The following is a 22053-nucleotide window of genomic DNA, read 5'->3' as shown; positions in this document are numbered from 1 at the left end:
ATGAAATAACCATGTACATTTCTAATGAAAAGAAAGGTTGTACATTCCCTGTTTACTTATCCACATTAATCTTAAAACTATTTGTCAGACACTGAAAAAACAGTAAATGTGAAAATGTGCTCAAAATAATACAGTGTGTGTAGTATTGGGTACATACTATTTTGCGTGTATAACTTCACAGCTAGTTTGATCTAAATAGTAAAATAAGAAAGATATAGATACAGTATTTGACTTGTAATTGGTCCAGTATAATCTATGTCCTTCCTTTGTTGCCCAAGTAAAACCTCAGTACAAAAACAAAACAAAGCATTGGACTATGTGCAGAAAGGAGTCTTTCAATAATAAAAAATGATGATAATAATAATAATAATAATAATAATAATAATAACAATAATAATAATAAAAAGTGAAAATTAAACAATACACTACACCTTGCAGAAAAAGTAATGTCTCCTAATTGTCTCTGTCGACAAACTGCAGGTGAATAGGTTTTGCAGGGCAAAGAAGACCATGGGTTTTGGCCTTAACATCAGCAGTGAGAGAAGACGTACCAATGTGGAACCTTTGGATGAGCTGTAAAACAAGATAAAAGTATTATTCACTTCAGTATAAATGCAAGTTCTGAACGTGTCACAATAGAGATATTTAGGTTTATTTCCTACCCTTGTCAAAACTAGATGCATTTCCAACTCAGCTATTCTCTTGCCAATACAGCTCCTGATACCATAGCCAAAGGGAATGGAGCCAAAATTGTCAACACGATTTGAGAAATCTTTCCTTATCCAACGATCTGGTCTGAAGTTTAAAGCATCCGTGAAGTTATCCTCGTCCAAAGAAGTGGAATAGTGGCACAGGGCCAACTGAGTCTGACAGAATGGGAAGGGGGAAAGAAAGCAACTGAGAACAACTCGACTACATTGGTTCGACAAAGATGCATGAGTAGTACAGGATCGTATTACAACCGGCTGGAGAGCTAAATATAAAATACTGTTTTCCTGTAGCACATGCAGACGCTACAAGACACGTATAAATGTCCACACGAGTCGTACCCCTTTGGGGATGTAGTATCCGCCCACCACCAAGTCATCCTGGGTAATCCGTCCATTGCCTGGGAGAACTGGGAAAAGCCTGTTCTCAGGGAGGAGCACACAAAGACTGTTATTCATCACTACTAGAAATGAACACTTTCCCAATAGGACATGAATATGTTAAATCAATTTAAAAAAAAAACATTTAACCAATGAGTATATTGTCTTTACCAAATTAAACCTGGGCTGTTACACCAACCCAATACTGTGATATTGGAATAGTATACATTTAAAGCTGTTCTATGTTTAAAATCAAGCAATTTCTCAAACTTGATGTTATGTAAATAAAATTATACATTGAATTTGTAACATAAAGTGTGCACCTGAGAGTCTCTTTGACCAGTCCTCTAATTAGAGGCAGGCGAGGAATATCTTCGGCAACGGCAACAGTTCGGGGTCCCAAAACACTTAGCACTTCTGTATAGATTTGCTCTTGGATTTGAGGGTGCCTTGCTAATAGGTAGGTGGCCCAAGACAGGGTGAAGGATGTCTGGAAAACACATGACACCTTATTGCATTTGAATTTTTGGGGGGAGGGGAATTGGACTGTTTAAGCAGTCAATTAAATTTGCGAGACAGGTTCCAGACAGCGACTGAAGTGCAAGCTGATGTAAGAGTTTCTATCAGGTTGCGTAAGTGGTCAAAAACAGTGAGGGGCTTTTTTTTTAACGAGTGGTGGGGGGTGCTGAGCAGACACCAGCTGCCTTTAGCCCTCTTGTCATTATTCAGATATTAATTACCTTAATGAGAAGTACTAAATCTAGTCACTGTTTTTCAAACATTGCTGGGAAAAATGAGCATGATGTGAATTAAAAACAGAGATACCCCACGCACAAAAGAAATATTTCCTCCATTTCAATCCCCCAAGGTATTTTACAGAATACAGTATTGCGTCATTGTTAAGAATTTTCACAAAGATAATAGTTGTAAAGTTCATTTTTTTTCTGTCTTCTTAATATCTGTTTTGACCAGTTCGTTTATAGCAATGTTTTTTGTTTTATTTTAGTCACTTGAAAGGGAACCAATCAAAACATTCACAATGACAAATTGACTATCACATGGGGTCTTATTCCCAGTTTGCCTTAGCTCATCATCTCACTTCCTCTTCCTTAGCTTTTTACACAACCCCTCCTGAGACTTTCCCACCCAAGTATTTCATGACGCAGGTGGATTAGTCACCGTGAATAGACCTTAGAGATCAGTAAGGGATCACTTTCTGATAATGGACAAACACGCCTTTATCCAGTCCATTGTTTTCATTTAGCCAGCTTCCAGTAACCAGTCTTCAGCACTGCTCTTCAAATATGTCCTCTACACCCACCCCTCTCAACCCCCACCCATTTGCACCCTTGCTTCTAATCGTGGCCAGCTGGCAGAGACGCTGGCAACACCTCCGACAAAAGCCAAGGGGAATCATATGACAAAAGGCCTTCCAAATGACGCTCCAAATGGTCTTTCTCTGCTTCTCCCCCACCATTTCTTATTTTCTTGCCTCCACCATAGATCCAATTCATATTTACTGCACCACTATAGGGAAAAAATGGTTCTTAAATCTGGTCCACCCCATTCCCTCTAACCCAACTCACCTCTGTCCAGTTTGTGCCATAATTCTAGCTGTGGCTAACTTGTCTTGACAGCTCCTGTGTTTGCTAAGTAAAGGCACAGCACAGCTAAGTCCACCCCCTACCAGCACTTGGCCGTTGCAACAAGTTCAACAAAAACACACACCCTTTCATCTGGCGGCCCCCAGATGAGCGCAAAAACACTATGGGGCCATAATTCAGAAAAATCCAGCAATACCACAAACAAACCAGACAGGAACTGTGCAGATGCAAACATTCTTATTCTTACTCCGGACATGAATCGGACTCTTGATAATAAATTCTTTCAATTGCTTTTCCCAAACAATAATTTATGAGAGAAATGTGGTGCTTTGAAATCAATCAAAAAAGCTATTAAAAAATGTCATACGTCATTGCATTGCTTCAGCACATCTTTTGTAGGAATAAGTAATTTGATCTATTCAAAAAGAAAAATATGCTAACAATAAATTGTAAATTGCATTACCTCAAGTATTATCTATTCATGGTTTAATGTTGTAATAACATTTAAACAATGAAAGAATGACCAAAGACCTCCTTACGTGTAGCTCTAACAGACAACACCCAATGACAACAAACCGAATCAAAAGGATTCATCCGAGGCGGTTTTGTGGACCACCACCAATCATTGACTACTCTGGCTTCATATTGGCACGGCTACACAAGGATGGATGTAGTGCCAGAAATGCCACCCTTGAAACTTAACACCGACTCAGACTTTCTCACGCACACACAAGCACCCACACACACACATGTGTGAATCATTCCCCTGCTGCTAAAACACACACAGTGCATGCAAGACGACTTTCCTCGACTGCGCACAGAGCCCCCTCACACACCGTGTCGACTCCGGCAAGTAACATCTCCGTTGCATTGGCGTAGATTTCCTCCATGCTCATCTCCTTGGTGACGAGCATGTGTGTTAGCAGTCCCCCCTTCACCTCCTCTCCCCGTTCAAGCTGGGCCTTGATCTCACTGAGCCTCTTATCGATGTGAATAACGCCTGGGAGCAGAGACACACAGAGAAGGTGGAATGAATACAGAGAAAGAGTTGGGGAAAGAAGAGAAGGAAAGCAAAGAGAGGGTGGTCAAAGAAGGAAAAGTAATAGTGGGGAGTTCTGCTTATATAACAAGAAAAGCCCACAATCTTATTCTCTAAGGAATTTTATCAAACGTCATCCTAAAGAAGTTGTGGAAAACCTTAAATATAAATGAATACATTTTTTTTGCAAGTCATGGTCAGGGGATAAGGTTATTTAATGTTTAAACTGGTTAACTTAATTCATTTTTTCCCAAAGTATTCACTCGTTTTGCACCTACGCATAGTCGCAAAAAGGATGGGTCAGTCACATTGTTTTTATTCAACAAAACTCACTAAGCATTTAGAAAATGTATGTGCAAAAGTGTGAACATTTTAAAAATACTTAAAAAAACATATTTTCCTATACTCGGGTCCGACTTATAGTATGAAAAATACAGTACTTATGTTTACTCAACATATTAAACCAGGGATATGCAAATTATTCCAAAAGGCTGCAGTGTTTCTGTTCCAACCGATTGAATACAGACTGTTTAAGCAATGAGCATTCTGCTGAAACAAACCGCATTTGACTGCAATCAACTGATTGCACTTATAAGATACCAGATTAGAGAAAAGGTGTCCTCTTGATTAGGTGGAACAAAACCTGCTCCCACAGCAACTCTTTGTGGATTCTATTCTACACTACCCTCTACTATACGTATACTATACTATTCTACACCACTCTTCACCCCACTACCCTATACTATACTATTCTATTCTACACTACTATTCACCAAACTACCCTATATTATACTATACCATTCTATTCTACACTTCTCCTCACTACCCTTTACTATACTATACTATGTTACACTACAATTCAGTACTGTACACTACAGTACATTGCACTACACCATGCCACGCCACACCACCCAACACTACAAAATACTACATTATACTATACCATAGCACATAGGACACTATAAAGGACCGGCAGGTCCCTCCAGCAATATAAGACATTGGGGACTTACTGAATTTGAAGAGGCCATCCCAGGAGCAGCAGAACTCCTCCCAAGGTTTAGGAATGATGGGCCTCAGCCACTTGGGGATGGCTCCAGCATACATGGTGGTCTTAAAGGAACTGAACATGAGGTGCAATGCACTGATGTAGTTTTGAGTTTCTTGGGGAATATCATTTTCCAGACAGCCTAAACGACCCTCATACAAAATGGCTGCTATACCTGTGAATATGAACAAACAAATATTTCAGGCAGCATATTAAATAGTCTGGATGTATTTTCTTCTGCTCAAAACATTCTCTTGTACTCACCTTCCATGGCGTATTTGAAAAAGAGGTCATTGACATTAGCCACAGTTGCTCCGTCCTCTGCCTGGCGGCGTACAATGCAAACACTTTTTATCAGGTCGTCTATCACCTTGTTAATATCATCGGAGAAGACTGCCACATCGCGGGGCCGCATGATGAGCTGCCTTAGAACACTTCTCATTTTCAACCAATCCTCTCCCTCCCTATAGAAAAGCAATTTGACGCTTTGTGTAAATAACCTACATAGTGGAGAAACTGCAGATAATATAGTGATGGCAAATGATTCAGATGCACTGTCATTTTTTTGTTAAAAAGAATTTTACCCAGTAGAATGTGTGAATTACCTCTCTTAGCTCACAATTAAGGGAACAATTACTCACGCTGAGATTAGACCTGTTGAACGTCCTCTCATGTCTCTGTACTCTTTCCATGACTCCATGTTGGCTCTCTGTGGGGCCACACCTTCTGCCCTCAGCACCTCTGCCACTAGATCGCGACTCGCGATGGAGACCACTAGTTGAGGTCCAAAACGGGATTTGAATATGTTCCCATACTTCTTGCTCTGCTCCATCTGAAACACAATCAAACATTCACATAACACTGATGATGCCATTTTGTTTTGAATTCTTTATTTTAAACATGCGTCTAGGTAGAGCATACATAGTAGGTTGAATGATTCAGCGATGTGGGCTGATATATTGACTGGTAACTGATTGCGTTAAGCGTGTATATGTAACATTTAGGTAAAAGTCCTTGAAACGAATGGTGGCAGACTTTAGATTGACAAATAGAGTTATATTTGTCCAAAGAATCAATATTTTATCATATCGTCATTACACTTGAACCTCTAATGTATAGCAAATTAGTCAATATATATATATATATATATATATATATATATATATATATATATATATATATATATATATATATATATATATATATATATATATATATATATATATATATATATATATATATATATATATATATATATATATATATATATATATATATATATATATATATATATATATATATATATATATATATATATATATATATATATATATATATATATGTATTCATTCCTTTCATAACCCACTTTATCTGCACTAGGTTTGTGGGGGGTGCTGGAGCCTATCCCAACAGACTTCGGGCCAGAGGCAGGGGACACAATCCGCTATATTTCACCGAAACCAATGTAAAAAAAAATATTGTTTTGGGGCATTTTTTTATAATATTGTTGCAGAAACATTTCTGGCAGGTGAATGAAGAGTGATGGCTGCTATTAAATAATCTGAATGTCAAATGCAGCAAAGAATGACTTCAATTTTTCTCAGAGAGAATATCATCCATGTCTAGCACTGACAATAGCACGGAAAGATGAGTATCCACAGGTGATCTTCCCAGTTTAAACTATTTTTTGTATGTAATGTTGTCAGTGGCAGAAAATGTATGAACAAAATTGCATATTTAAGAGATGCTGCTGGTGATTTTGAGTTTCAATTAATTGCGATTCAGTCTTGCTTGATCAATCGATATGAGAGTATATGGCTACAGGTGACCCAATTGTGTAGAAGATTTTTCTTTTAAATCATATCAAATACGTACAGTTGCACATTACAATTGTTTCTGACTGGGTTGCAACATCAAAAACAAATAAAATCATAAACTTATTTTTAATTGTTATTATTTATTGATTATTTATTTGGCTCTTTGCTTGTTATTGCTATTTGTGCACTTTGTGGCAAAGCCTTAAATCTCATCATACTTGTATAGGGACAATAAAAGCATTTAATTTAATTCAATGCAATACTATAAGCCTGATGGATGCTCTTAACCAAAGATCTCTTTAAAATAAAGTGCTGATTTGTGTGTGTGCGTTTTTTTTTACCTGAATCTGATGAATTCTGCTAAAACCGTCTCTCCAGAAGAACTCGATGAGATTGGAAGTGGTGCTGGGTCCAGGCATCTCCTTCAAACTCTTGACTCTTACTTTTTTGTCTGCAGGCTCGGGCGCACTGAGGAGACCCGAGGACACGGGGATCCCCAAAGTCTCGCCGGCAGCAGACTTGTGCAAAGCCCGCAACGTGAAGACCACATGCTGATTGAGAAGATCGCGGTGCAAATACTTACAACAAGCTACGGTAAAAGGATTGAGCCCGGCCATTGTCGCGACTTCGGCAGAGTTTACATGGGGCACGTGCTCGCACTGCGTGCGTGGTGCGCTCATGTAAAGTTGGGTGGGCTTGTGGAGCGCCTTTAAAGAGCGTCTTGTACTACAACTTCAATGGGAGAAGAGGATTGGACGTTGGTTTCGGGACACCTCTCAATCCGGATGTGGGCGTATCCTCAAGACCCAAAAAAAGCACTGCTGGGTTCATCCTTTCTTTGGGAAAAGGAGGGGTACTGTTACAACACGTTTTATGTTATGTCACGCCGATTATTCGGTCATTTAGGATGTGCGTAAACGCGAACAAGAATGAAACATGTGGGCCTGGATAAAATAACCCATGACTCAAAGGATTTCATTCAAGTATACTGAAAGTCATTTGTTTGTGGGGAAAAAAGGAAAAATCATGATTCAGACCATTTATGAAGTAGGCCCTAGTTCATAAATGGTCGGAGGTCTGAATCATGGATTTATTTATTAATTTACAAACAAAAGTGGCTAACATGTGGCTGTCGGGCCGCATGCGGATCTTTGCGTCTTATCAAACCATGGGAACACTAGTTACTTTCAATTATGATCAAACATGAGGTTTAAATATAAAAACACTGATCAGAAACTATCAAAGTGATGAAAATTGTACATTATTTGGGTAAGCCATGCTTTGTGCAAGCAAACAATGCTTATCCTTGAAAGGGTTGTGGGACTTGTGGGGTGCTGGAGCTAGAGATATTTTTCCCCACAATTTGTAAGGCGAGTGCCCACATTCTTTTTTTGTTTTGTTTAGATTGGTCCCAGAGAGGGAGGGGTGCACTCTGAACTGGTTGCCAGCCAACCGCAGTGTCATGTATACAAAGTGTTGGAATCAATGGAATCCTGGACCACTAAAATGTCTTTTGGTGGTGCACGCCATCTCCTGGATGTCATGGGACCTAAACCAGTATGCACATAGTTTCTGGTTTTCACAGAAACTATTAATACTGCTAATACTACTAATACTGCTTCTTCTCAGTGTGAACGTGAATGGTTGTCCGTCTCCATGTGCGATGGGCTGGCTACCGATTCAAGGTGTTCCCCGTGTCTGGCCTGAAGGTAGCTGGGATAGGCTCCAGCACCACCCGTGACCCTAGTGAGGATAAAACAATTGAATGAATGAATCATCATCATCCTCATCATCGATCATCATCACAATAACAACAATAACAATAATATTGTATGTTCATTCAGTCATTCATTTTCTTAACCTCTTTATCGTCACAAGGGTTGCCGGGGTGCTGGAGCCTATCCCATCTTAATTTCTGGCAAGAGGCGGGGGGCACACCGAATCATTGGCCAGCCAATTGCAATAATAACAATAATAATTATAACATTAATACTTACACTAATAATGACATTAATGCGCGTTCGTAAACAAACGCCTAAAACTTACACATTTAGCCAAAGTATGTATACACTACATGGCTATCACAGAATACAAGAATTCAAGTGCAATTTACCGATCGGAAGACACACGATTTACTTGACTTTTATTCTTGTAGGGAACTTCCTGAGTTGCGGTGACTTGAAGTAGAGCATGCGCAGTCATTCACAAAATGTCGCTCCAAGTGTAAAATCCAGTGTAGTGGTTGCGAATATGCCGCGTTATCTAAATGTAATATCACTTTAATCATATGCAGAAAAGGAGTAATAGCGATATGGCATCTGAAAACATGATAGGACCTGCATTGCCACCAAGCTTTAAAAATGCACCCGATTCTGATGATGAGCGGGAATGTGAGTACAATGAACATTTTTACAATACCACAGTGAATTTAGCGTGCTAAATCATAATGTTAATGTTAGTGTCGTCATCGTATTTTTTTAAATTCTGTTTTTTTAGTTGCTGGTCCCGCATTGCCTCCCGATTACAAACGAGGAGAACCGTCGAGTTCGTCGGATGAAAGTGAGGAAGTGATCGTCAAAAGACTCAAGACAAAACACACGTCTGATGACAAACATGCAGAGTATGTTCATCAGCCGGCCTTGTTGTTGGCGGAAATATGTCCACATAGCTGTAACATATCTCATTTAAACAGAGTGAAGAAAACAAGGGATGAAGAAGATGATGACGGCTTCTTTGGACCAGCATTACCACCAGGTTTTAGCAAAAAACAGAGTTCACCAGAGAGGTAAGCAAATATTTGCCCTTAAAAGCTTGAAAATCAAACCAGAGCAGCGAAGAACCCTAACCTAACATCTAAATTCTCCACCAGACCCCCTGTGCTGGGACCAGCTTTGCCTCCTGGGTTTCGCCAAGCAATAGATGATGCAAATAATGATGACGACGATGATGAAGAGGGTTTCTCGGGACCTGCCCTACCCCCAGGATATCAGGCTGACTCCCACAGTAGTGAGGACGAAGATGAGGACATTATCGGACCCATGCCATCTAGTTTCCCAGCTCCAAATACAGTGGCTCTTGACATTGAACGCAGGGCCCGGTTGATGAAAGACAAGCTGACTAAAGTTGTGAGTAGTAGATATTTTTATCCTCGGACTGTTTGCATTTATAATTCAATTACCAGCCTTGAGAGTCAATAGGACAGGGGTCATCAACAATTCATATTTTCAAATGTTATTCCTCGAGAGCCATACTCAAAATTTAAAAGCAAAAATACACTAAAATGTTTGCTATTTGTAGTAATTTTACCACTTTTAAAGTACAAACGTTCTCAGAGATCTTTTGACAACATTGCCGCGCTGTTGCTAATCAATGGGAGTATGCATGCAGAATAATCTAATTGGAAAAAAAAGTTTCAAGCTGCACTTCAGGTATTGTCGGCGCCACAATGCTCACGTAACGCTCCTATTGATGCATTCAGGACTGAGCTTTCTCAATAGCGGTTCCCACATTTTACCTCACACTTTAGCGGGGAGCCATATGCACCTAGCAAAAGCCACATATGGCTCCCGAGCCATATGCACCTAGCAAAAGAGCCACATATGGCTCCCGAGCCATATGCACCTAGCAAAAGAGCCACATATGGCTTCCGAGCATATCTCTTTTCTGAGCCTTTTATCCTACAAATATTTCTCAAACAAATCATTTCTAAAATACACCAGGTGCATGTAAAAGTGTACTCTTTCTGTAACTGTGCAAATGTTCTTAATATCTAGGATGCTCCTGAGGTGGCAACTCGAGAGACTTGGATGACTGAGCTCCCACCAGAACTACAACACATTGGTTTAGGTGCTCGCACTTTCAAGAAAAAGTCGGGCCCGGAGAAGGGTGACCGCTCTATTTGGACAGATACACCTGCAGACACAGAGCGCAAGGCCAGGGTAGGCCATTTGTCCATTGCTATTCTCCCATCTTGATATTTTGTGTGCATTTCTTTACCTGATAACTTCAAATCACACTAACACAATGGTTTTCCATGATCAATAGGAACGTCTTGAGAAGAAGGAAAAGGGTGAAACTGAGAAAGCTTCTGCCCCTCAAATCCCACGAAAGGATTTGGAAATGGCAGACAAGATTTCCAAGTACAATGTAAGTTTTCCTGATTGATTAAACAAGCTATAACTTTTATAAGTCATGTCAACTGTTTAATTCTCTCTTGTTTTATTCCAGAAAACAAAACGATCGGAGTCTCTGATGAGTTTGCATGCAAAGAACATAAAGGAGAAAGCAAAGGAAGTCAGCGACAATCCAGCGGAAAGAAGAGCCTTTGATCGGGAAACTGACCTGAAGGTCAATCGCTTTGATGATGCGCAAAAGCAGCGACTGCTGAAGAAGTCTCAGGAATTGAACACACGCTTTTCCCATAGCAACGATAGGATGTTTTTGTAAGGGGTGTTACAGTATAATATGTTGTTTCGTAAACAACACATATAAATGGATAATTATTCATATATATATATAGTAAATAGCCAATTATTTCCAAGAGAAGAGGGAAAAGTGGACTCTGCATTCAATTCCTGAATATTTTACTATTATTTGACTATTTGGTTCATGTAAAATGGTATGTTTGTAAATATAACATCCTACTCCAACAGTGGAAACACTAAAGGTAAATGTAGTTTACAAATGTAGTGCTGACATGAAAACATTTGTATTGTGAAATGTGAATTGTAAACAAATTCTTTCTGAAAATGCCACTGTCTTTTTTTATCTTTAGAATTTTTAGGGCAAAATGACTTTATTTGAGGTGAAAAGGTGTTTATGGTATGTAGTGCACTAAATAACCCACAAGAAAAACAACTACAATAAAGCAATTAATTTTAAAATAATTGTCAGTTAGAAAATATACCCAAAAAAAGGAAATGCCTAAATAAAAAAACTTTAGTCAAATGATGGTAAACTATTTTAAATTCTAAATACTATAAGATACATATAAATTGTAATTTAAGACGTTTTATGGCAACATTACACACTAACTCATCATGTTATAAAGACAGCAGTGGGCTCATGCGCCCAGGAATAGTGTGAGAAAAAAAAAAACTTACATTTTGCATCGTTTTGGTCTATCTAAGACGCCGTACGCATCCTTTTTGGTCCGCATGCGCATGGTGTTTTGAAGAAATAGCTTTTGATGCTAATTTATAAATAAAACGAAACTACAATGTCTGAAAAAGCAGGAGACGTCGATTTAACCGGCGCTAAACTAAACACCGGTGTCTGGCTTGTAAAGGTATATATATAGATTTTTAAAATACCATATTAGTACTGGAGAGATCTTTTTCAAATGTATTTTTGAGTCCAAGGCTAACAGCAGCAGCCTCGGCCATGCTGAATAACAGCATCGAGTCAGAAACAAGTAATCATTTTTATGAATATAAAATAAATGGATCTATATACAGAAACATTCTTTTAAAGCAATTGTTTCTCCTGGCGAAACTATAAGAATTCTCCTTCGAATAAATCTTTGTTTTGGTCAGCTGCATTACCTCTCGTTGTACAAAGTACACTATGCAAAGTTTGTCTATATGAACAATGACAATAAAGCTTTCAATTCATATATTTTCAATATTGTCCGACGCACTTACCAACAAATGGCTTCTTACTCTGATCGCAGGTTCCAAAGTACCTCTCGCATCAATGGACCAAAGCTACTGGAAGAGGCGAAGTTGGGAAACTCAGAATCTCAAAGTATGTGGAACCATTGCAACAGGAAGAGATCATTTATATTCTAATTTTTACCTTCAGCAGTTTGTGTTATAAATTGTATGTGTTAAAGTTTCTTTCTTCTTTAAAGGAAAGGAAATCAAGGGAAACCAGAGGTAAGAGCCATTGTTTATATAGCTCTCATCTCATTTTCTGAACTGCTTTATCCTCATTATGGTCGGGGGAGGAAGGGGTGCTGGAGCCTATCTCAGCTGACCGATCCCAGGGCACAAGGAGATAACCATGCACACACACACACACACACATACCTAGGGTTAATCAGCCTACCATGCATGTTTTTTGGAATGTGGGAGGAAACCAGAGTACCCGGAGGAAACCCACACAGAAGAACATGCAAACTCCACACAGGTGGACTGACCTGTTAAGGAAATACATTTTAAAAACCAAATCTTTTTTCACCTGATTCCGACCGATCCTTTGTTCAGCAAATCAAAGTGGAATGTTTTCAAGTTAGTCCTTTTTCTGAAAGTGGCCCTGGGAAGAAGAAAAAGTTTAGACACCCCTGGTCGAAGTTCCTTGCTTAAGAAATGACTAATGAACTGTCCACTTATCTAATTGGAATTTGATCAAACGTCAATTCACAGGTGTCTTTTACGTTGAATGAAGAGTTGACCGTAATTGAAGGCATAGAAGACAAATCCGTGTCTGCTCCTCGGGAACATCCGCTGACCATGCAGACTGTGGGAGGACAAACGTTGGCGGTGTTCACAGAGACGTCGTCGGGTGAGCTTCTTCCATCTTTTTTTCTCCACTTTAAGAATGCTGCCTTGTTTTATTCTCTTGAATTCTAAGAGATAATATACTGTTAGGTCTACAGCACAAAAGGTAAGTCCCTCCCCCGATTGCCATTTGGTGGAGGTGCCCGTGTTTGCTGCCTTTGCCTGCAAGCTTGCTGCTCCTCTAACCTTTCTATGGTTTCTCCCAAATGGTGTGATTGTTTTGTTTTGCAGGATGTAAATGCTTGTAGGTCAATTGAAATCATCACTAGTGCAATCACGTTGACCTGCAACATTTATTGATTTATTAACACTTTATTCTTAGCTGTGGCATTATTGCAAAGTTTGCATTTAATAGAACAGCATAAAAACTTGTCATTTGTTGTGCTTGACTTAGAGCAGTGATTCTTTCTCAGTGTTGTACAAGTTACCGTTTTGCTCAATTTTAAAATGTCTACGCTTTGAAGAATGCAAACATTTATTGAGGGGGTGAAATTTGGCAACTGATTGATTGACTTATAGCCCAAATGTATTGAATTGAGTGTTTTTATTGTCTTTATACAAGCATAATGAGATTTAAAGCTAACACAATGAAGCACACAAATAACAACAGCAAACAGACAGATAAAGAATTTAAAACATAAATAAATCAAATATTTAAATTGAACAGCCCTGGTTTTGACCTAATTTATGAGAAAATCCCGAGTCCAGCACACGGATGCGCAGGTTTTACAATTAAAAGCTCGATTTGATCAATGTTTCCTTTAAATCTCTTTCTGGAAAAAAGGATTGAGTTTATACTGCTGATGCAGCATGATTTCAATTGCAATTGTGAAAGGAAATCTGAATAAGTCATTTAAAAAAACTGAAGATGAATGAATTTACAATAAATATTAGATAATTGGGACCTGAAACTTGGTTTGGCCATGTGTGGATTGTACTGGAACCTGGTGAGACTACCTGGGCTCCCATTTTGGGATAAGTGGCCTTCTGCACTTCACTTTTTTTTGTCCCATTTTGCAACCATTCTTGCGTGTTTGAGTTTATTTTCATGATTTTAGTTCTCCACTTTTTAAAATGCTCAATCCAGTCTCGAGTTGGACCAAGCTCTTCTGGCTGAGCAAACATTGCGGAGGCGGACAGGCTTTTCCCCAGTTTGCAAACTCTAATGCACAAGTGTCCGCAAAGTACTGTACATATTAGATCAGTATTGATACCCCCCAAGCACCTCCCCAAAAAGAAATGGAAGGAATAATGTAATTTTTGTTCTGGATTTTGACTCGGTGAAAAGGTGAAGTGCTTTACTTAGCTTATTATTTGATATCTTGTCTTTAATCGGACGCATTGAGGTTGCCATTTCAATTAAAACTTTACTATTTGTAGTATACTTTTAAATATTTCCTCTCCTACAAAATTCTTCAAATCATTATTCAACGTATAGAATGCAAGTAGTCTTAGCCCATTCTTCATGGATATTCTTGAGTTTACATGCTGCCACTGCCATCTTACATCCCACCAAATGTTCTCTATGGAAATTAAGTCGGATGATTGTTGCTGGTAAATCTTTCAACAAACAATCATTGGGAAGCTTTCCTTATTAGGCAACTCAGCAGATTTCAATGCTCTGATTAGATGTTTGCAGTGCTGATGTTGTGGCCAATGAGTGTGTGCGCTTTGTATTATTTTAATGAACTACAGTAGCGCTGTCTGTGGTAGTTTTTTTTGTTTTTGTTTGTTGTGGTGGGTCAGTGTTTCTTTGCTCGCAGCTTGTAAAAGCATGCTTGCTTTGCTGGTGTGCCGTGGTGTTGTGCTCCACAGAATTGACTTTGATCCATTTTGCCCGTGGTGACAAAGCGTGTGCAATTAAAGCTGGGAGAGGCTCTGATTTTGCCATCCCCTCCTCCCCCTCTATTTTCTATCCCCAAAAACATATTTTACTATCCCTCCCTCCCCCCTGTAGGCCAGTCAGAAGAGAGATCTGATGGTTGCAGCTCAGTATCGGGGTCAGGGTCTGGTCCAGGTAAGTTTACCAGTTTGGGGGAATCAAACACAATCTTGCAAGTGACATTATCTTTTCATCCATAAAAGGCTATTTTGTTTCTTTGCGCTAAATGACATCCTGGAACCAGCGTTGGGGCCACTAAATTTAAACATTTCTACACTCAAAAATGAGTCTATGAGGACTATTGAGAGTTAAGAATGTGGCCTGAATTGATATTTTGTCAACACAATTTGATTTGAAAAAGTTTTTGCTTGTGTAATGATACTACTTACATGTTGCTTTTAAAGTCAGATTGCCTAACCATTCATGAAACATTTCATATTTACGGTGTGTTGTTACATGGTACACTTTATACTCTGAAATTGATGGTAAACAAATGATAAACTGGTCCTCTAATTGCTACCTTGTGAGTACCAATTGTTTGTTACAGAATACTCAATAAGAGATGGAATTAATCTTTGGTTATCTACAAGCAAAAAAATAAAATAACAATCAAATCCTAATTTGTCATTAGATTTTTGTTTTCTTCCCGTAGATAAAATTGCTTTGGAGGGAGTTGTGGTGCAGAGAGCAGATTGTAGGCCTGCTGTAAGTGATAATTACATGAAGCTGAAGAGGTGAGTGGTTTGTTTTCAGTTTATTTTAATGTAATGTAATTATATGCCTTGCTCTGTGCATCGATTTTCAACTAGTAATTTGAAAAGGTCTAATATCAGATTAATACCAAGCCCCAATGAACATGTAGTTCATATTTATTTTGAATATAGGTTACAAATTGAAGAGTCCACCAAGCCGGTCCGGCTGTCGCAGCAGCTGGCCAAAGCCGTCACCAACAACTACAAACCCGTGGCTAACCATGCGTACAACGTAAGACTAAATGTCAAATGTTTTGCTTCAGATCATCTCATTCGGGCATCTGCAGTATTAATAATTCATGTGCAATGTATCACAACTCAGGCTTGGTTTATAGACTTGTAGTTAATAATTAGTATGTGCTTTTTGTCTGTCAGATGGAGTATGAGAGGAAAAAGAAAGAAGAGGGCAAGCGAGCAAGAGCAGACAAACAGCAAGTGCTGGACATGTTGTTTTCTGCTTTTGAGAAGCACCAATACTACAACATCAAAGACCTGGTGGACATAACCAAACAGCCTGTGGTGAGACATCTTGTTTCATTCAAATTGAAAATAGCCTATTTTTGAGGAATAGCTAGCTACAGGTTGAACAAAGTGCTTAATGTTATATAAGGTGAGATTGGTGATTCAGATTGGATGCCCAAGTCCACCACTGGTCCCAGTTTTTTTTTTTTTTTGCATTTTTTTATGAATAACATGTGCAATTGGGGCGCCTCCACGAGTCATTACCTTAACATGGTGGTGGGTTTTGTGTGTCCCAATGATGCTCGGTGCTATGTTGTCTGGGGCCTTGTGCTCCTGGCAAAATGGTTTGAGGTGAGGGACCAGTCTGGAGACAGGCCCAGGGGAAGGGCACAATGACAAGCACCTGTTGGCTGGGCCTACACCCATAGAGACGGAGATTTTAGGACTGGTTCAGCTTTGGATACTAACATTTGATGGCAATGTGTTCTAAAAACATCCTTTGTTCACAGATTTATTTGAAGGAAATCCTGCGTGACATTGGAATATACAATGTGAAAGGGACACACAAAAACACTTGGGAGCTCAAGCCAGAGTATCGACATTATCAAGGCGAGGAAAAAACTGACGAATAGCACAAGGTAACATTGGCTTAGATGTGACATGAAAGCTATTGGAAGCCCAACCACCAGTTTTAAGTCTTGGAAGTTTGAGACTATTTGTAAGTAGCCCTAGTGTTCTTGGATTTTTTGTTATCTACTGTTCAAAATGTTTTAATGGCATATTTTATAATTCTGAGGTGTGCTTTGCATTTTTTAAAATTTGTTGCGTGCAATAAATATGCTTATAATTCCATGTCACATTAAAATGTTGAGAATTGTTTCAGAAATACTGTCATCTTTTACTAAGGGCTTTAACCACCACTTTGAGCTCCCCACTAGACCAACATATTTCTTGCTTGTACTCTAACACTACAATATATAACAAAATCAAATGGACAAAAAAACTCATTTTCAATAATTTATTAGATCGTGTATTTTTTTACCCACAAATTTCATTGTTGTTCAGACAGCCCTCTCACTTTGACTCCGTTGCAAAATGACATTTCAGCTTCAAAGAATCTGAACCTGGCAGGCTGCAGATTTGCCAGGGCACGCAGCCTGTCACGGGTAATCATCTTCATCATGCCAGAAAATCTATTCCTCCTGGAATAAAAGAACACTAAATAACTATTGAAATACTATATCACCTCCCAGAAATATTCATATTTAACTTGGGGAACTAGACAGTCTCCACAAATTATATAAATATTGCATGGTCAACTTGCAAAGGTGACACTCCAGATGTCAGAAATATCTGAAGAGACCAGAAAATACTTGTAATGTATTCCCCAATTCAAAACTGGGCTGCCATGAAGGAGCAGTCAGAAAGAAAGAGGAACTTATATTTTAGCATCTCTTTGCAAACCCAGAAGCCAATGCAACCTGCTTCAGGCCTATCAGTGGATGCAGCCTATGTGCATGAACCATCTGGGAACACAACCATCACTTATTGTTATTGACACTTACAAGTCAAACGTGGACAGTCATTTGCCTTCATGGAGTTCCAGGGAGTGGCATTTAGCAAGTCAGATTCCTTAAGATGGATGATATCCACAGCAACATCTTGTCCCCTGTTCAGTCTTATCTGGAAACACAAAAACAAGAAAGTGTAAACATTTCAATATACATTTTAGAGGCCCATTATTCAATCAAGTGTAACACAGGATGTAGTCCCTTATTCAATCCAGGACACCACCAAGCAGGCGTGCAGGAAAGCGCAGGGACAGTTTATTTTTGCATCTAAAATAATGAACCCAGGATCTCCCACAATAAAAGAGGCCAGGCTGTCAAAGATGCATCCAACATTCCCCAATTCAAACTAGGCTGCCAGGAAGGAGCAGTCAGAAAGCAAGAGGAACATTGAGTTTAGATAGAAGCCAATGTAACCTGCTTCAGGTCTACCAGTGGATGCAGCTATTGTGCATGAACCATCTGGGAACACAACCATCACTTATTCTATTAAGCCACTTACAAGTCAAATGTGCACAGCCATTTGCCTTCATAGTTCCAGGGACGTGGCATTTGGACAATTCAGCTTCCTTAGGATGGATGATTTCCACAGCAACATCTCATCCCCTGTTCAGTCTGACCTTAAAACACAAAAAAAACGAGAAAATGTTAACATTTCAATATACATTTTAAAGGCCCATTATTCAATCAAGTTTGACACAGTATGTAGTCCCTTATTCAATCCGGGACACCATCAAGCAGGCGTGCAGGAAAGCGCAGGGACAGTTTATTGTTGCATCTGAAATTAACCCAGAATATCCCACAATAAAAGAGGCCAGGCTGTCAAAGATGCGACAGAAAAAAATAGCATTAGCATTAGCTGTAGGGACGCATGTTAGCCACGTGGCATGTTCAATTCAATTCGGCAATACCATTATATATGTAACGGGGTTAAAAAACTTAATTTGTCGTTTGTAAATACGAATGTAAACCTAAAAATTGGTAGGTTCTCATCAAAAAGTTACAAACTTACCACGGAGATACAAAACACACAAAGGAGGAAAAAAAAGTTGGTAAAGCAGAGACGATCGGACACGACGTCGCCCATGCGTTAAGTTGTCACGTTGCTTGAGAATCGCGTCCATTGCGGGGGACACATTCCAGGACACCGCAGCTCATCCGCATTTTAAAATGCGTCGTTTCTCTTTTGTTTAACATGGCAAATATTGACGCCGACAGAGAAGAACAAATCTGCGGATACATGCTCAAGCACCCAACCCTCATGTTCCTCAATCGCGATAAAAATGGCAGTAATGGAGTCACCGTTTCCTTTATAAGTCTGACCGTCTGACGCGCGCCACTACTGTGCGCAGCGTCGTCACTTGTCGGCCATTTTGGGTCGGTGTCATTCAGTAAACAACATCACAGTGCTCGTTGTCTATCAGCATAGAAATTTGTCCTCCCAACTCAATGCCCATGTTCTGAAGATGACATAGAATAGTCGTGATTTTTGTGGTCCTGATGCTTTAAAACAGTGTCAGTAAACATAATTTACCAAATATTGAGTAACATTTTTACTTAGTATTTTAGTTTATTCCAGCCCATCTTAGTCCATTCAAAGTTTAACATTTGAAACACAAAGAATGCTTCACTGTCTCATTTTATTTTCTCAACCACTTTATCCTCACTAGGATCATGGGGGGGGGGGTGCTGGAGCCTATCCCAGCTGACTTCGGACAAGAGGCGGGGGACACCCTGAATTGGTGGCCAGCCGATCGCAGAGCACAAGGATACAATTCTGAATTGAATTCAATTGAATGCTTTTATTATCATTATACAAGTACAATGAGACAATCATTCACGCTCATACTCGTACATAGAGGCAATTTAGAATGTCTAATCAGCCTTCTCCCCGGGTCTGTGTGGATTTCCTCCGGGTACTCCGGTTTCCTCCCACATTCTAAAAACATGCATGGTAGGCTGATTGGACACTAGAAATTGCCCTTATGTATGGGTGTGGGTGTGCATGGTTGTCCGTCTCCTTGTGCCCTGCGATCGGCTGGCCATTGATTCAGATTGGCCCAGAGACAGCTGGGATTGGCTCCAGCACCCCCCACGACCCTGATGGGGAGGAAGTGTCATGATCTTGATAAGATACAGAATTCATAAGAAGTTCTGCTTTCTAACAGAATCAGTGCTTTCTAACAGAATCAATTCCTCTATTTAGGTCCGCTGAAGGTACCAGCTTCCTCTTTTGTTCAGACCAGTTACATACAACAAGACACGTGCAATTGAACACACCGGTGATTATTTTTACGCGAGCCAGTCGACAGGTTCTACATAATCCTGTCCGGACGTTGTCAACGACATGGATGTGGCGGTGAGTGATAGAGGCTTCTTTCTCTTTCCTCCACTCAGGTGGATGAATATGGGTGGGTTTTTGTTCATATGGCAGCTTTGATTTTTTTAATTTCCGGCAGGATACACCGGTAAGTGGAAGTGTGCTAATAGTTCACCAACTCCATGAAGGGAAGCACCAATATGAAGTGGAAAATGTTGTTAAGCACAAGAAACCAAATGGTGGAAAAGGCATGATCAGGTATTTGGAAAAGTTAATTTAATATATAATGTTTTATTTGTATTGGTTATTATTATTTTTTTTAGGAGAGGTGACAAACTGCTGAAAATAAACGGCACTTACCTGCAGTATTTAACCCCTGAGGATCTGGCTCAAAGCATAGCAGAAGGTCAACCAATGTTGGTGAGATGACAATCTAGAACTCTTGCGGTCATTTCGGGTCACTTGAGAATCATTATTGATGCCCCATGTAACTCTTAAGACTTAATCGCAAGTACCGCATCCTTAAATTTCACTCTAATGATCAGCATAAAGGTGTTCTTGAGTGTAGTAGCCCTGTGTACATTTACCTTGTGGTCTTAAACAATCACATTTATATTAACTGAAATAATTCTTAAAATGATTTCAATATGGTTGCTGAAATGCACTCTAAAAAAGACCTAAATTCTCATTAAAAGGCTCTTTACACAATATATTTCACAGGTGGTATTCTGGAAAAAAAACTCCTCTATAAACTGAAATACTGCCTTAAAGCGATCCAAATATTTTTAAATGCGCTCGTTTCCATCCTAAGACAGTGCACAAGTTGGATAGGAAGAAAGATCAAAGTGAGAAGAAATGCGTCATGGATGATGAGGCGCTCCGTGCCGTCTCCAAGGAGATCACTTTACTCCAATTCGCCTTGGAAATGGTGCGAGAGGAAGACTTGTTCCAGGATGAGAACGTTTCCGGTGCTGTTCCAGAAGATAACAGCAGTGCAGAGGAAGAGGGTGATGAGAGCGACCACCTACTGGTCGTCACCATGACGGAAACAAACGTCTTAATGTTGAGGGGGAGAGGCTGTGATTCAGACAGCAGCTGTAGCGAATGCCACGGGAGAGGATGCACCCTTCAGGATATTGTTTTGACGGCCAAGTCCAGCACTGTGACCCTTGGTGAGTCAACAGTTGGAATCAAGTCCAATTCTGATTCCGATCCTAAAGCACAATCTCGTTTGCTTACATTGCTTTGTTCCCAGTTTCAAGAGGAGGAGGCACCTTGAAACAAATGACAAAATTGAATACTCCCATCGAACATATTGCCTCGCACAAATATCTGAAAGCCCTCTGCCCACAGAAGACTCTCTTTGCTTCATCTCATCCAGGTTTTTCCAACAGACAGCTGTCGGCCACTAATTAGAACTTAATATTGATGATTCATCTTTCTGTTCTCAGAGAACTTGACCATTTACTACTACAAGACAACTTGTTTGGACAAGCATAACCCCGTGACGTTGAACTTTTCAGACTCCGACTGCTTTCTGAAGTGTTCTAAAAAAGAGGAACAAGTGCTCCTGCAAGTGGAGGTATTGATACCTTGTGAATTTGCAAATATTCTATTCAAATTTACCCTACAAAACTTCTGTCTTAACAGAAGGGCAGCTCCCAAAGGGTTAAAAACGAATTTTTTACATTATAAAAAAAAGTGACATAATATGAACTAGTCACTTTTGTGTTTGTAGGCAGTGGATAAGACGAAGATGAAAACTATTTCTATGAACGACGAGGCTGCGCTTTCCTACGTCTTCTACATGACGACTGATAGAACCAAGCAGCGCAAGTTTGAATCTGCACTCTACCAGGGCTGGTTCATCCAAATCACTGGGTCTGCTTCCACAGAGTCCGTGAAAATGGCCGAGGTTGATGTACGGCAAGGAACTCAGCCTTTTCTCTTCATCATTAAAACATAAAAAGAGCAAA

At 39.6% G+C, this 22053-nt stretch overlaps 4 protein-coding genes and 3 non-coding genes across 10 annotated transcripts; 3 read left to right on the top strand and 4 right to left on the bottom strand.

Annotated features, from left to right (window-relative positions):
* Positions 1-377: 377 nt before the first annotated feature.
* On the bottom strand, positions 378-19057 carry cyp27c1 (cytochrome P450, family 27, subfamily C, polypeptide 1). Of its 2 annotated transcripts, XM_077712700.1 has the most exons (15): positions 18770-19057; positions 18260-18377; positions 17755-17872; positions 16454-16605; positions 12236-13161; positions 7177-7429; positions 6935-7111; positions 5418-5608; positions 5041-5240; positions 4742-4951; positions 3529-3692; positions 1412-1578; positions 1050-1128; positions 663-866; positions 378-573 (listed from the first exon to the last, which is right to left on the bottom strand). In XM_077712700.1, the coding sequence occupies exons 7-15, from the start codon at positions 7010-7012 to the stop codon at positions 454-456; spliced, it is 1413 nt and encodes a 470-aa protein (XP_077568826.1). In that variant the 5' UTR covers positions 7013-7111; positions 7177-7429; positions 12236-13161; positions 16454-16605; positions 17755-17872; positions 18260-18377; positions 18770-19057; the 3' UTR covers positions 378-453. The 2 variants fall into 2 exon arrangements, with proteins under 2 accessions (XP_077568826.1, XP_077568825.1); XM_077712699.1 differs by having other exon boundaries at positions 6935-7429.
* gpalpp1 (GPALPP motifs containing 1) lies at positions 8770-11344 on the top strand. Of its 2 annotated transcripts, XM_077712703.1 has the most exons (7): positions 8772-8983; positions 9090-9213; positions 9286-9378; positions 9463-9718; positions 10367-10531; positions 10638-10739; positions 10821-11344. In XM_077712703.1, exons 1-7 carry the CDS (start codon positions 8881-8883, stop codon positions 11037-11039), a joined length of 1062 nt encoding a protein of 353 aa, XP_077568829.1. In that variant the 5' UTR covers positions 8772-8880; the 3' UTR covers positions 11040-11344. The 2 variants fall into 2 exon arrangements, with proteins under 2 accessions (XP_077568827.1, XP_077568829.1); XM_077712701.1 differs by having other exon boundaries at positions 8770-8983; positions 9090-9378.
* LOC144193986 (general transcription factor IIF subunit 2-like) lies at positions 11711-17066 on the top strand. Of its 2 annotated transcripts, XM_077712704.1 has the most exons (9): positions 11711-11880; positions 12265-12338; positions 12445-12469; positions 12959-13097; positions 15051-15110; positions 15628-15709; positions 15860-15959; positions 16103-16246; positions 16699-17066. In XM_077712704.1, exons 1-9 carry the CDS (start codon positions 11812-11814, stop codon positions 16819-16821), a joined length of 816 nt encoding a protein of 271 aa, XP_077568830.1. In that variant the 5' UTR covers positions 11711-11811; the 3' UTR covers positions 16822-17066. The 2 variants fall into 2 exon arrangements, with proteins under 2 accessions (XP_077568830.1, XP_077568831.1); XM_077712705.1 differs by lacking the exon at positions 15051-15110 and having other exon boundaries at positions 11712-11880.
* LOC144194859 (small nucleolar RNA SNORA31) lies at positions 17566-17697 on the bottom strand. The gene has a single exon (XR_013326010.1). It is a non-coding gene; the product is annotated as a small nucleolar RNA SNORA31 (small nucleolar RNA).
* On the bottom strand, positions 17951-18086 carry LOC144194860 (small nucleolar RNA SNORA31). Its single transcript, XR_013326011.1, has one exon. It is a non-coding gene; the product is annotated as a small nucleolar RNA SNORA31 (small nucleolar RNA).
* Positions 18459-18591, bottom strand: LOC144194855 (small nucleolar RNA SNORA31). Its single transcript, XR_013326006.1, has one exon. It is a non-coding gene; the product is annotated as a small nucleolar RNA SNORA31 (small nucleolar RNA).
* A 909-nt stretch (positions 19058-19966) lies between the features above and the next one.
* On the top strand, positions 19967-22043 carry LOC144193857 (uncharacterized). The gene is made up of 7 exons (XM_077712457.1): positions 19967-20116; positions 20217-20335; positions 20401-20497; positions 20889-21249; positions 21333-21458; positions 21529-21659; positions 21816-22043. Exons 1-7 carry the CDS (start codon positions 20105-20107, stop codon positions 22041-22043), a joined length of 1074 nt encoding a protein of 357 aa, XP_077568583.1. The 5' UTR covers positions 19967-20104.
* Positions 22044-22053: the final 10 nt, after the last annotated feature.

This window comes from Stigmatopora nigra, chromosome 3 (assembly GCF_051989575.1).
Source record: "Stigmatopora nigra isolate UIUO_SnigA chromosome 3, RoL_Snig_1.1, whole genome shotgun sequence".
In the NCBI taxonomy this organism is placed as follows: Eukaryota; Metazoa; Chordata; class Actinopteri; order Syngnathiformes; family Syngnathidae; genus Stigmatopora; species Stigmatopora nigra.
The sequence above is the reverse complement of the archived record's forward strand: the minus strand, read 5'-3'. Positions and strand labels throughout refer to the sequence as shown.

Coding starts and splice junctions, on each gene's coding strand:
- cyp27c1 (XM_077712699.1), bottom strand. CDS start 7,273: ATGAGCGCACCACGCACGCAGTGCGAGCACGTGCCCCATGTAAACTCT. Junction 3,693..4,741: donor GGATGGCCTCTTCAAATTCA/GTAAGTCCCCAA, acceptor CTCTGCTCCCAG/GCGTTATTCACATCGATAAG. Junction 1,579..3,528: donor TACTTGCCGGAGTCGACACG/GTGTGTGAGGGG, acceptor TGTGTTTTCCAG/ACATCCTTCACCCTGTCTTG.
- gpalpp1 (XM_077712701.1), top strand. CDS start 8,881: ATGCAGAAAAGGAGTAATAGCGATATGGCATCTGAAAACATGATAGGA. Junction 8,984..9,089: donor TTCTGATGATGAGCGGGAAT/GTGAGTACAATG, acceptor CTGTTTTTTTAG/TTGCTGGTCCCGCATTGCCT. Junction 10,532..10,637: donor ACACAGAGCGCAAGGCCAGG/GTAGGCCATTTG, acceptor CATGATCAATAG/GAACGTCTTGAGAAGAAGGA.
- LOC144193857 (XM_077712457.1), top strand. Junction 21,250..21,332: donor GTCCAGCACTGTGACCCTTG/GTGAGTCAACAG, acceptor CTTTGTTCCCAG/TTTCAAGAGGAGGAGGCACC. Junction 21,660..21,815: donor AAGTGCTCCTGCAAGTGGAG/GTATTGATACCT, acceptor TTGTGTTTGTAG/GCAGTGGATAAGACGAAGAT.
- LOC144193986 (XM_077712704.1), top strand. CDS start 11,812: ATGTCTGAAAAAGCAGGAGACGTCGATTTAACCGGCGCTAAACTAAAC. Junction 11,881..12,264: donor CCGGTGTCTGGCTTGTAAAG/GTATATATATAG, acceptor CTCTGATCGCAG/GTTCCAAAGTACCTCTCGCA. Junction 15,960..16,102: donor TGGCTAACCATGCGTACAAC/GTAAGACTAAAT, acceptor TTTGTCTGTCAG/ATGGAGTATGAGAGGAAAAA.